The sequence below is a fragment of the Bidens hawaiensis genome, unplaced genomic scaffold, assembly GCF_021521415.1.
Source record: "Bidens hawaiensis isolate Kalapana, Puna unplaced genomic scaffold, B.hawaiensis_p1.1 tig00020115_1, whole genome shotgun sequence".
Taxonomy (NCBI): domain Eukaryota; kingdom Viridiplantae; phylum Streptophyta; class Magnoliopsida; order Asterales; family Asteraceae; genus Bidens; species Bidens hawaiensis.
This window is the reverse complement of record NW_027493057.1, coordinates 179,993-194,230: the sequence shown is the minus strand read 5'-3', so window position 1 is coordinate 194,230 and position 14,238 is coordinate 179,993. Positions and strand designations below refer to the sequence as shown.

The 14,238-nt window shown below is 33.7% G+C and overlaps 2 protein-coding genes across 2 annotated transcripts; one reads left to right on the top strand and one right to left on the bottom strand.

Annotated features, from left to right (window-relative positions):
* The first annotated feature begins 1,201 nt into the window (after positions 1-1,201).
* LOC143559905 (early nodulin-like protein 18) lies at positions 1,202-4,244 on the top strand. Its single transcript, XM_077048336.1, has 2 exons — positions 1,202-1,368; positions 3,614-4,244. Exons 1-2 carry the CDS (start codon positions 1,203-1,205, stop codon positions 4,108-4,110), a joined length of 663 nt encoding a protein of 220 aa, XP_076904451.1. The 5' UTR covers position 1,202; the 3' UTR covers positions 4,111-4,244.
* On the bottom strand, positions 4,188-9,222 carry LOC143559900 (uncharacterized). The gene is given in 10 exon segments (XM_077048333.1): positions 4,188-4,395; positions 5,119-5,194; positions 6,247-6,305; positions 6,668-6,828; positions 7,795-7,924; positions 8,030-8,205; positions 8,275-8,470; positions 8,627-8,802; positions 8,868-8,936; positions 9,019-9,222. Coding segments are annotated over 10 exon segments (1,404 nt in total). The 3' UTR covers positions 4,188-4,238.
* Positions 9,223-14,238: the final 5,016 nt, after the last annotated feature.

The following is a 14,238-nucleotide window of genomic DNA, read 5'->3' as shown; positions in this document are numbered from 1 at the left end:
TCATATTACAAGGGGTAAGAACAACCCATTGTGCTCAAATTGATGTGTCGAAATTGTAAGTTCAACGGGTATGTCCAAGTCGTAAGTCAACGTGGTTGGTGGAAAATAAGAATTTTCAGGTAACTAGGAGTGTCCACATAAGTGATCGAAATTAAGAAAACTAGTTGGGTGTTATTCAATTCCCATCTTCATTTTGTTTTGTCAAATTTATTTTTGTTATTTGAGTAATATCGATTTAATCCTAGTTCTAACATGATATAAGAATTAATTATGTATCATGTATGCTTGTTAGTACTTGTTTTCAAAATTATGTTACGTATTCCGTAAGCCCTTTCAACTAACGCCTTCAACATCTAAACAAGACACATATTTTAATAATTTTTTAATAACTATAATATAATATATAATAGTCGGCATTGATTGAAGACTAGCATGTGCCCAACAATTATTTATTAAATAATATATAAAAGGTAGTTTCTCATTATCAGACACGTACACTTCCATTTATTTGAACCGGAGGTGGCCATGCGAGTGAGTTGATCTAGGTATAATTTTTCCGGTTCGGTTTTTTTTTTCTCATTTCGATCGGTTTCGGTAGCTGTTCGGTTACTATTTCGATTTCTCGGTTTTTCGTGGGTTTTGTTTAGAATAAAATTGGATGAAACTTGTTTTAGTCCATTCTAACCCATATATAAACAAACTCATTCCAACCCATAACCAAAAGTCACTAGCATTTCCCCAACCCATCTTAACCTCATCCATGTTGACCCAAAACAGCTCATTTGGGTTTGTTTTGCCACCCCTAATTTAAACTATACAAAACTTCATTTTGTATGAATAATGAATGTAAACATAACAAACAAATTAATACAGAGAACATAATGTACAGCGCCAGTGAACATAATGTTTGCCCTATCATCTCGTTTAGATTATCTTTCGTCGGTAATTATTGAAGAATTACCAACAGATATGTAATATGAATATTGTAACATATTAAAATATAATAACAAAAAAGAAAAGATATATTCTATGCAAAAATAAAAGATACACACACTCTCTCTCTTATATCTTTATATATCGGTATATACACACACACAGAGACATAGTGAATTTAATGAGAAGAGCATCAAAGGGTGGTTGTGTACAAAGCAAGAAAGCATCATATTCTTGTAATTGCTTGAATCAATCAAAGTTAGAGAGAGATGATGTGGATGGTGGTGGCAATGGCAATTATGGCTGGTGGAGTCTCCGGTTACAAGAACTTCACGGTGGGAGATGATCTTGGTTGGTTTGACAAACTTGAGAAACCAAGTGTGGATTATCAAAAATGGGCTTCTTCTAAGACCTTCTCTCTTGGTGATTTCCTAAGTATGTTTCTTTTCTTTATCCATCTTTTTTTTTTTTTATCATTATTCGTTCATTTATCTTATCTTGTATGATTAATAATTAATTTGTGTGGATATGATGAAAGCTAGCTAATTTATTCATAGTCTGATCTATACAAGGGTATAAAAGGAAATTACGTGTAAATGACACGTACCTTTATTCGGTGATCTGTTCCTTCTTGCCGACAGATCGATTACCGAATGTTTATGTTGCTTGCTCATCCCTTGTTCTTTTCTTTTACTAAATTTTATGATACTTCTGATTAATAATTGAATTCTTTGCAACATGCTTTTTTCTATATCTGGAAATTATTTTAATTCATTTAATATGTCTGAAAATCAGGGTTTGTAACCGACCTTCAATAGTCGATTAATTAATTTTTATCGCAGGAAAAGTATTCAATCAAATTTTCTAATTGTTTAATCAAATCAACTTTCTTTTTGGATTTTTTCACAAACATGAATCTATAATATATATAAACGAAAACAATAAAATCCTAGGTGTCGTGATGTGGTTGCTCCCCTTTTTGTAGAGTCACCAGATTTCTTTTATTTTTAAATGGAGGCTTCTCATGCATTTGACTCGAATTCATGGGTATGGGTCTAATCAAACCCATATATTTCTTAAACGGGTTATAACATCTCATTAAATTAAAAACTAATCCCACCAAATATTTGATAAAAAATCCTATAAAATAGGGATATACTAAAAATTAATATATTATTTATTTAAAAATGATATATATTATTTATAATTAAAAAACCAATTTTATAGTAAAAAAAATAAACGGGTTTTGGGTCTCATCAAACCATATAGCTTTTAAACCGGTTTATAACATCTCATTTATTTGTGAAATAATTTATCATCAAATCACAAGTATATTATTAACTTTCATACAATAAAAAAAATAAAAATTCAAAACATAAATAAATATTAGAAACAAATAACATAAAACAACCCCCGTAAATAAACGAAACATTTAAAAACTTTATTATTGTATCTTACATTTACTCAAGCCACCATATTGTTTTATTTGTCAAATGAAGACTTCAAGTGCATTTGACCCGAATTCATGGTATGGGTCTCACCATGCCTAGATAACCTTAAACGAGTTATAACATTTCACTGTTTTAAAAATAAATCTCACCAAGTATTTGATATGCAAATCTTATAAAGTAGGGATATACTAAATATTAATATCCAATTTCATTAAGAAAAATATATTATTTATAATAAGAAACAATTTTATAGTAAAAAAATAAGAGGGTCATGGGTCTCACCAAACCCATAGCTTTTAAACAGGTTATAACATGTCATTTATTCGTAAAACTATTTCATCATCAAACCCTAAGTATATTATTAACTTTTTTATAATACATAAAACTAAAATGCAAAAAAATATGAATATTAGACACGAAAAAGAAACACAACCCCGTAATACGGGGGATAAAAACTATATATATATATACATATATATTATTAATCTTGATTACTTTTCTGATATCTTTAACTTTATATAAATTGAGTTATGAGATTTGATTATTATTTACTTATTTTCTTTCACCATTATCTCCTTCAAGTTAATTTTAAAAAAAAACAAAAAAAAACAATCACTACGTAGTAACTAAAATTCATAAATGTCTTATTTTAATCACCTAATTTTAAAAATAAATAAATTGGCATGGCATTATAACAAATTTACTGCATTTAATAACCAGATTTATGTTTGCATTGTAATTGAACATTTTTAGATATACAGACTCAAATAATCAACTAAGTTTTGTGTTTGCATTAAAATTAAACATTTTAGAATATAACTGATTCAAACAATAAACATGTTTAACTCAAGGCTCGATTGTAAACAACCAACTAACAACACTGCTTGACCAACCAGTTTGAGTATCGAGTATGCTCCAATCAAGGTTGATATCTTAAATATAAAAAATATCAGCTAATAGCTTTTGCTATTATGGGATCTACTAGGTACGGTTGTGTACGTCATCAGTTAACTCTTACAAATCCTTTAATCCAACTGTCACCCATGTTAAAAGTTAAGAATATCATGTGTGGGCAGTTGCTATCAACTCTCACGATTGCCAGCTAAAAAGCATATTGTACCACAAGCAATAACAACAATTTGTATATTATTCATTATCATCTCTTAACAGATTAGTTTACATGTCTCTTTCAAGTCACAACACTCTTTACTATATTATCATTCATGCAGTTTTCAACACCGACAACAACCACACACTTGTGCAAACATACAATTCCACCATCTACCACCTCTGCGACGACAGCAACGCCCTCGACAACGACACCATCCAATACGCCTCGCCCGACCCATCCGCCAGCTCCGTCCACCCCGTCACCGTAGCCGTCCCGCTGGTCAAGGAGGGCCCCACCTATTTCTTCTCGAGCGATTATGATGGCGAGCAATGTGAGAACGGACAACGGTTCAGTATCAACGTGACACACGGCCAGGGCTTGCCACCAAGTTTAAGAGAACCAACACGCGGGGCCCCTGGTCCAGTTAGTCAAGAGTCGGGTGACGACACGGTGCCTGACACCACGGTCCCGGCTAATTTTGATCACCCGAAAGATATTAGTGACGATGACAGTGACGACGACGATGGTAAAAAGAAATCAAATGCAGTGATCGTACAAGTATCAGGATTTAGCAAGGTTTTGATTATGTTGGGATTAATATACGGCTGCTGGTAGATTAAGATTTAAGATTATTAATTAATACTTGTATTTAAGCTATTGTTGTATGTTTTATAAGGGGTGATGAGTCAGCATAGAGAAGATTTCTAAAGATTTTATAAAGCTAATAATACATGTTTGGTTTTTTAAGGATTTTTTCTTTTACATGACGAGGTTAACATACATGTAATAATAATTACAATGGCTGTAAGAACCATTGTTGGAGAATTAAGTGACTGGCGTTTTTGGTATACCGGCATGCACATGGTTGTCGAAGCAAATCTATCCCCAGATTGTCCGCGCCTGTCATGAAAAATGTATAATAGATTTGTTAACATTCGTGAAATTAAATGCTTTAGACGTATTTGCAAATTTTAGGCCCTATAAACAAACCATACTGAACGTTTGGTGAAGCGTCCAACGAGTAAACACATGACTCGTTCGTTCATTTATCTCGTTCACGTTTGTTTATTTACGTTTGTTATGTATTCACTCAATTAATTTTTTAGGCCTATTATAATTTAGTCTATTTAATGAAATAAAGATATCACCCATTACAATTAATGATTTTATTAATATTTTAGGCCAAATAGATTGATGTTCATTGGTGTTCGCTAAGTTATGGTCATTCGTTTACACCATTAACAAACGAACACACACAAGTTCAGTTTCTTAACGAACAAACACAAATAAGAATGCCGTGTCTGTTCAGTTGTTCATGTTAGATTGTTTGTTCGGCTAAAGTTAAAATGAACAAACACGATCATGAACACGTCTCGTTCATGTCTGTTTGTTTCGTTGTAAACCTACAAATTCGTATTAGGTTTAATGAATGCAGAGAGAAATATTAAAAAAAAACCCTCATCACCTACTTATAAATAACTAAAGGAACCCACACTCTAATTCCTAAACTTATTTTAGCAATATTAAAATATTATATGCTTATCACATTATAATATTTGTCCCATGAGCCACAAGTGTAGCTGAAAAGAGTGACTAACAATTAACAAGCACATGAGAGCTTACCCTAACATGGCCCAGACTGAGTTCCACAAAGATGTAGCAGGTTTTTTGCTTGAAGAGAAATCTTTTTTGTGTCCACCTGAACAAAGTACAATAAATGAAATGAATAAAAGAACCAGAAGCTAGTGCAGATGCTATATTGTCTGGGTGAACACACACTATCTAGCAGATTTAGATTCATGACAAGACAAGTACTCATAGACTCATCTGAAATCCAAGGCTTAGGGGACAGGGAACTTAAAGCTAGTGCATGTGGACTCTACATTTGTTGCGCTGCCACCACATACCATCTTGCAACTTCCTTATTTTATTTATCAGTATTAGAAGTGGAAAGATGAGCGGGTTGGGTAACGGGTAAAACAGGTTTTGCCTAAAACGGTGTGATGTTAGTGACATAAAAATGTGCCGTGGCTGACCAACAAACATTTTTTCCTCCACTGCTATAATCAGTTACTGTGTTTATAAGTGTAAACAAGCCAGGCCAGCTCGTGAACGACTCAAGATCAGCTCGTTAAAAGCCCAAATCTGGCCAAGCTTAAACGAGATTGAACCTTGATATAAGTGTTTTTTTGTAAACAAGCCCAAGCCTGAGCTTCACTTATGAAGCTCGAGCTTATTGTTTTATGAATTATATAACAATATTGATTATAATACAAAACTTTTTACTATGTTATATACAAAATTAGGGCATTGGGTAGCTATTAGATTTATGTAATTAATGAAATAGTGGGTAGATACTCTCCTATAAGTGATCGTATACTTAATTTTCTTTCTGCATTTTTCCATTCGTATGTAAGGCTATACATGCTATTAGTTATGTAATTATATATATATATAATTATAAATGCATATAAATTAATTAACTAATAAATCATAAACAAGCCGAGCTCTAGCTTTCATAAGTCAAAACAAGCTGATCTCAGGCTCGGTTCGGCTCGATTACACCCCTAAGTGCATTACATATAATTAGAGGAGGGAAGCTTTAAGTTTGACCCATTTGGCACGTTTCCCTTTTGGCTATAACACCTACTTCACCCGTTAAGAATAAACGATAACCAAACTGACCCATTATTCGTAAGTAAATAGGTTGACATTGCCACCTTATGAAAGAAATAAACAAATACAGCATACCATAGATTGTATGATTCTGTATCTCTGCCAACTTCTCAACCAATTGGCGCTCCTCATTGCTGACATGGCAAGGACATGGATAACTTGGTTAGTAAGTTTAGAACAATATGATAGAAGAAACAGCTACCACATATACAGGCACTCATCATTTTGACAATCAGAAGTCAAAGGTGTGTAGATTATAATCCAATTGAGATCAAAGAACCATATTATATCCTAAAAGAACATACTTTGAGTCAGTTTTCATTATAGTGGTGAAAACAACATTTGTGGTCTATACTTTGGAAAACAATTATCTTTAAATGTTACTTTTAAAAGTATGATCCCTAAATTGAAAACTAACAAAATGCATGTTCCATATTTATGTTATGTCATTTGACTTAAAAGAAACCCAGAAACTTTCCAAAAATAATAATTTTACCTGATATATTTTGGGATCTGGATATTCACAATAAAGTGATGATGCCCTCTAACAGATGGCTTATTGACATCTGGAACTCCCATTTTTGAAAGTTTTAAGGTTTCCCCAGGCTGAATCCCTGAAGGAACATGAAGGTCTTTTAGACCTTCAACCGTTTCAACCTAAATAAAAAACAAATTATAACTCAGGATTACAAAGCAAAAAAATACACTCATCTAAAGATTACCGATCAAAACAGTAAATTATAGCAGTAACAATAATAATAACTAGGTAAAACACCCAGCGCATTGCGCCGGGCAGATGGCGTAGTCAATAAAAAAATAAATTTGTTAACGGTGCACCTCTAGATACTGATGGCGTAGATATAACAAATTAACAAACTTAAAAAACCAAGCGTTGCGGTGGCGAACTAACATAAATTCGGTTGGTATTGAGTTACAGCATCGAACCCGCAGCGAACCAAAAAATTATATCCGTGTGTTTCGGCTATGAGCCGACACAAATTCGATCGGTATCAACGATATAGAAACTAAATCGTAAACATAAATTTTATTAAATTGTATACATCAAATATCACATCTTATTAGCACAAACTTAAAAGTATAAAAAAAAATAAAGGAGGGTGCACTTCTAGATACAAGCAACAACCAATATTATAATTTGCCGTTAAAAAAAAGAAAATACACGTTATAAATAACAAAAAAACATTGGCAGAAAATGGGGAGAAAATGAAGCTAAGAAGACTTGAACTTGGGTATCACATTATAAATAACAAAAAAACATTTGCAAAAAATGGGGCTAAGAAGAGTTGAACTTGGGTACCAAACTCCCTTCAAACTCAACAAATGCAACAAACACCACCAGACCATCACATAATATTGGTTTTGTTTTCAAATAAATTATCTAAAAGCTCAAAATAGCAAGTTACTTAGAAGTTTGCGGCACCAAACATTGCTTTTTATCTATATATAATAATAATAATAATAATAACAACAACAATACAATCTTGATCATTAAATGCGGATGGTGCAACATGTCATTTTACTTACTCATGACTTGCAATATTTAACTTGTTTCATATCAAACAAAGCATAAATTACATTAAGTGATCTAAGATCACACGTTACCTTAATGACAGTACCTAATATTGCCTGTGAATAATCGATTTTAACATCTGAGTAAAGATGAAGACCCTCTCTCCGTATTCCTTTTTTTTGGATAACGTGAATGACTAAATACAAATCACCAACTCTATTCCTGCATTGAAAATCAAGCAAAAACAAGAATACATTATAACTAAAGTTATTTGAATCTTTCTACATTATTTACTGACACACATGATTATTAATCTACTATTGTCACCTGTTTTTGTCAACATTACCCTCTCCTTCCATTCACATGGTGGCTTCATCATTCACGCCAGGTGGAATCACCACTTTCACAGTTCTTCGTGACTGTACTTCACCTTTGCCTCCACAATACTTACAATGTTCAATTATAATCTTACCATCACCACCACACATTGAGCAACTAGATACCTAGAATGAAAAAAAAAGTTAAATCAATCAGTGGTTGTTTTAGTACCCAAGGGTAAAAGAGTAAATTACCTGAGACATGACTCCAAATGGTGTTTTCTGAGTTTCAACAACCGCTCCTCTGCCTTTACAACGCTCACATGATTTTATACAACTGCTTGACTTAGCTCCTGTTCCGCCACAATGATCGCATGTCTCAAGACAGTTAACTTCAATGTCACGTTTAGCTCCAAAAATCGACTCTTGAAAGCTCAAATAGATATCTTGCCTGAACATTAATGAAACAACAAGTCAACAAACTGTAGCTTAGAACAAACAAGTCCTAAAAGTAGGTAGGTTTACAACATCTTTCTTTCTTTCTTTGTAGCATATCGGAGTTTAAGATTCGTTAAAGAGTAACCTTGTGGATTGGATGATTGATTACCAAATGTTTAGGGCTTGGGTTCTAAAACTGAAAGTATTTTCTCCAAAAAAGCCATTTGAATCCCCAAACACATCAAAGGGGTCAACCCCCTGAGAGGCATGATATTCATGTCCCCCTTGTAAGCCAGCCTCACCAAAACGATCATATGCTGATCGTTTCTCTTCATCAGATAAGACCTACCACATAACAGATTGGTTAGTTAGTTAATGAATTAGTTGTAATAAAATGGATAGGGAGCTACCTCATATGCAGCACTTATTTGTTTGAACTTATCCTCTGCTCCATCAGTCTTGTTCATATCAGGATGATACTGTTGTAACAGAATAAATAGGTTAGGTTAAATGAAAACAAAAACAAAAACAAAAACAGAGCATAATAATAATAATACCTACCTTACGAGCAAGAGCTCGATAAGAGGATTTAATCTCCTGCAAAGTAGCCTTCTTGGGAACCTTGAGAACTTTATAATAGTCAGGAGTAGCAGCCGCACATACTAGTCGCCGACGACGAGGATAAGAAGATGTCGTAAATCCGATAGTATTTTTATTATTATCGATTGTAGGGAAGGTAATTGGGCGTAAGCTGAAACAAGCCATGCTTTTGCTTCCTTCCTTCCACTAGTGGGTGGAGAGAGGAGAACCCTAACCGGTTCATTCGGTTACATTCTGGGTAGCTCTTTATAAATTAACAAATGAGGAGACACTAGTTGTTTCGGTGTAGTTTCCGGATATATTTGGCAAAACTAGCTAGCTGGCTGGTGCTAGAAACTGCAGCTTATTAGAAATATTTAGGTGTTTGGTAGAGTAGCTGGAACTTTTAACAAAACTAGCTGGGTGCTCACGCGGTGTATCGTTCTAATTCGAAACATATTTTGACTTGACCCCTTTTGACTCAAAACCATATCAACATGAACCGAACTTAATTAGTCCTTTTTGCATCGACTCATTCCGACCCTATTTTGGTCTTACACACGACCCGGGCTTGCCTGACTCGACTTGTTGTCGATCCTAACCAATATTCACATAATATGTTAATTTTTTATAGTTAAAGAAGTATAACACTATGGTACTCGAATTAAAGAAAATATAATACTCGTTTTTATGATGCAATTTTTTTAAAAAAATATTAGCGTGTGAAAAAGTTATGGTCTTTTAATAAGTCATGGGGGTAGTTGGTTTTGAATATGAGTTAAATATGTAATTATTATATGAATTAACAAAAGATTATGAAAGTTTAAGTACAAAATTATAAAATTTGAAATACTAAAAACTTGTAGCTTTTCTAAAAGATATTGGAGCTTTTAGCTTCAATCTTTTTTCTCCTGACTTAAAAACTTCAAGCTACTCTAACCAAATAAGATTTGAGATTTTTACATATTTCCCCTTAATAAGGCACATAATTACATATATCCCCAACCTTAACAAATCAATTACATATATACCCTTTCCCAATGTTTTAAAAACCGGTATTTTACTTGTACCATATTGGGCTAAAAAATGGTACAACCGGTTGAACCGGGTTATACCGAGTGGTTCAACCGGTTGAATAGTTTACCTTATAATTTCCTATAAATATAACTTCAATCCAAAAATAACCCAAAACAAAATGATTCCATAACAAAAAATAATCCAAAAGTTAATCCATATTAAAAAAATAATGCAAAAGCACTCAAATTTTAAAATATAGTCATAAAGTTTACACGTTTAAATGTTAATTGTTTGGTTAAAAGTAGTTTTGAAAAAATATGGCCCGCAAATATCAAAAATTTCTTGCACTTAAAACCGGTTTGCGGGTAAAAACCGGTATTTTAGACAAAAACCGCCGATACGATATTCTGGCAAACCGGTCAAAAATACCGGACTCTAAGCTATGCAAAATCCGGTTTAATCGGTTCAAGCGGCCGGTTTGAACCGGTTTTTAAAACACTACCCTTTCCATATAAATTTACTCATTTACACTCATTAATATATAAACCCACAACCAATATGATCTAATTGTGTCTGAAAGATGTGTTTTTTTTTCGAACTGTGAACTTTTATAAACAGCCAAACAAACACCTACAAAGCCACCTCCACAACTCGGAAAGAATCCACCAAAAAAGAAAGTTAAAAGGGAAAATTACATGAACTAGAATTTACACCAATTCGATCAATCTATACTTCTACTCTTTGACCTATGTTTGAACCAAAAAAAACCAAAAGACTTGATGTCCGCAATTATTTTTTCAATCTTCACATCTTTACCTTCAAAAACTTTCTCGTTCCTAGCCTTCCATATTGTCCAACAAGCAATGATAATAATCCCATGAAGCACCTCCTTCTTGTTTGCCCCAATATATTTGACTTTATGAAGCTCCAACAAACCCTAACCGAGAAACCAAAGATAGGAGGAACTTTACACCAACGACTTATGTGCTCCCACACCACCGCTGCCACCGTACAACCGGTATAAATATGATCGGCCGATTCAATGCGCGTATCACACAAAATGCAGCTGTTGTTCAAGACCGGGATGTTCCTTTTTTCAAGGACGTCCTTCGTGGGAATTCTATTCATTTCTGCTCTCCAACCATGAATATTGCACTTCGCCGGGACCCACTTACTCCATCTCATAACATAGTTATTGCTATAATCTTTGTTATATACTAAAGATCTTTTGACCAAACTCACCCTGAAAGAACCTTCCTTATCTCCCAGCCACACCCAACAATCCGAGCCTCCTTTCCAAACTGCCGAATTCATTAATTGAAAACATTTCTCCCACTCGGTCCTTTCTTGCTCCGAGTTTGGATTTCTGGACCATTCCCAAGCCCATCCAAACATACTTCCTTGTCTCCAAAACCGATCGCTGACCTTACAAACTTTGTTTTTTTCAAGTTTATATAAATTAGGACACACATCTCTCAAACATGTACTTCCAGCCCAAACATCGGACCAAAATTAAAAAAATCTTTCCATCACCAAGATAGTCTTTAATTAAATCTCCCAACTTGCTTCCTGCCAGTTTTACTTTGTTAACCACTCTGGCAATATTTAACCAAACTCCAGTGATCTGCTTTTTAACCGGGACCACTTCCCAACCAATTTTCTGCGAGTGGAAAGCCTCTACCACCCTCTTCTGAAAGTTGTTTTTAGTATCGGCTTTAAAATCTTTATTCTTTTAATGCAACACTTATTTCTAATATTTATATTGACTTAAGCCTGTTGTGTTAAACGCTAGTGAAATTGTATTTTGATATTTCTTAATGATCATCTTTATAATTTATGTTTGAATATTTTTGTTTACTTTTATATATTGTTTGTTTATATTCATTTATTTAATTTTTATTGTGTTCTTGGACCATTTGGTGTAAAGTATTCAGGGGCGGCTTGGGCACAGGGCTATGTGGGCGATCGGCCAGCGCACTTAATTTTCTGGGGCAAATTTTTTTTATATGTATATTTTTATGAAAAGTAAATATATATATTTAATGTTTTACTCTAATTATATATTAACTAGGTTTGTCTAATGGTAAAGAGGTATGACTTCCAATCCAAAGGTTGCAAGTTCTAGTCTAACTTGAGATATTTTTAAGTTTATTTTTATACACAGTTTTTTACACAACCTAAATAATAACCAAGTAAACTCATTTAAAATATTAATTGTCTAAACCAAACAAAAAACTCATTTACATAAGGCCTAATTTTTATTTTTTTTTGCTTATAACATTCCGTTACTCGTTAGAGTCGGTGGGCCTTTTTATTTCAGCTCGGCCGGGGCATATAAATTCTCGGAGACGGCCCTGAGAGTATTAATGAACAAATATAAAAAAAAAAACCGGACATGTTCATGTTATTAAAATTCTGTCTTTTAATAGCTATGTTAAACTTTTTGGTTAAAGTTATGACAAAGAAACACAATACAAGTCATTAACCATAATCACATGCATGACAATGCTATAACAATGTAGCAAAACTATTGTCTCCTCTTACACACCTTTGGTACAAAAAGACCATGAACTTTTCAAATATCTTATGTTTTTTAGACAGCTCTGACAGGTTGAGTGAGCATAAACCGAATAAGACTCACAAACCCCATGAGATATGTTACCCTCGTACCTGTTAGTCATGTTTATTGTTATATAGGGTCAATTCCTGGGCATATCACAAGGACAGTCGGGTATCGGGTCAGGTCAGGTCTAGAAACACGTACGAAGGGAAGATCCGCGAAATCCGTAATTATTTCAACCCAAGTAAAACACCGAGTTTTAAGATCATGATCAATATCGACGCCTAGTTTTGGAGATCCACCGCTATCATGTCTCGACACCTAAATAGACTCCTAAATTGGTTGCCAATTCATTGAACCATCTATAAATTACAAAGATCATTGTTGTTTATCTTTATGTTGATCAGCTGCACCGGGTTCTTCATAATCGGCATGTATGGTTTGATCGATCAACTGTCTCAATTGTTAACCAATATTTGATTTATGAATTGATAGGAACAATATGTACAATTAATTAATTCAAGGACCAGATACACAAGAGAAAATTACAAAAATAATCAAGTTTGACAAATTTTTTTTCAAAAATGTAGCCTCCAACTGTAATAAATATTCAAATTGAGTTAATCAGGATTTGTCACACATCCCAAGACGACTACAAATGTGGGAGGCGGCTAAGCCTTGGGCGTCACTTTTTCAACATTAAAAATCATGAAAAGTGACATTGGACCCATCAGAAACTGTTACGTGTCTAATGCCAGCTAAATTTAGCCTACATGGCTACAAGTCTTAGCTGCCTTCTTTTTTTGGTCGCTTTCTTTTTTAGCGGCTAAAAACCTTTGCCTGTTTTTAGCCTACAATGAGGTGGCTAAGACTTGTTGTAGGCTAAATTTAGCCGACTTTAGACACATGGCAGTTTCTGATTAGTTCGAAGATACTTTTCTTGATTTCCATAGTTCAAAGATGACGGCTAAGGCTTAGCCGCTTTTCATATTTTTAGTTGTCTTGGGTACGTGACAAATCCTTATTGGCTCAATTTTAGTATCTATTATGGTTATGGTTTGTTTTTGAAAAAAAATGGTCAAACTTAATTCGTTTTGTAATTTTCCCGATACATAACTGGGTCGAATGTTTCTAAATGGTTCTTAGGCCCATGAAACCGGACAACGTATACAAAAAGAAGACCGTTGTAACGGTCATATTACCATTGCTTGGAGTAGGGTGTTCGGCTTCTCCAACCCATTCGGTTAATTTGTTTTTCTTTTTGTTTGATACCTGACGTGCGAAATTATATATATAAATAAAACACGAATCGCAACTAAGCTTTAAAAAACAAACAATCTATCCTAGTTCACACAAACGGCAAGTGTACCGATCGCGTATAACAAAGATAAGGAAATTCCGGATATCGAACTCGAAGACACATGAGAACGGCTTAGATTATAAACCTTAATCCAAGTCCTACCTAATAAAATTTAATTGATTTTATTATTATTTTTTTTTATTTTTTTATTTTAGCTAACGTACTTAACTTAACGGAACTAACAAGAAAAACTTAACGAGGTTTTAACAAATATGGAGAAACGACTACCTAGGCAAGAATCATATTGACAGTTCAACGGTTAACG

Excerpts from the sequence above, each read along its gene's own strand:
- LOC143559905 (XM_077048336.1), top strand. The coding sequence starts at position 1,203 with ATGATGTGGATGGTGGTGGCAATGGCAATTATGGCTGGTGGAGTCTCC. Across the intron at positions 1,369-3,613 it reads CTCTCTTGGTGATTTCCTAA|TTTTCAACACCGACAACAAC; the intron begins GTATGTTTCTTT and ends TCATTCATGCAG.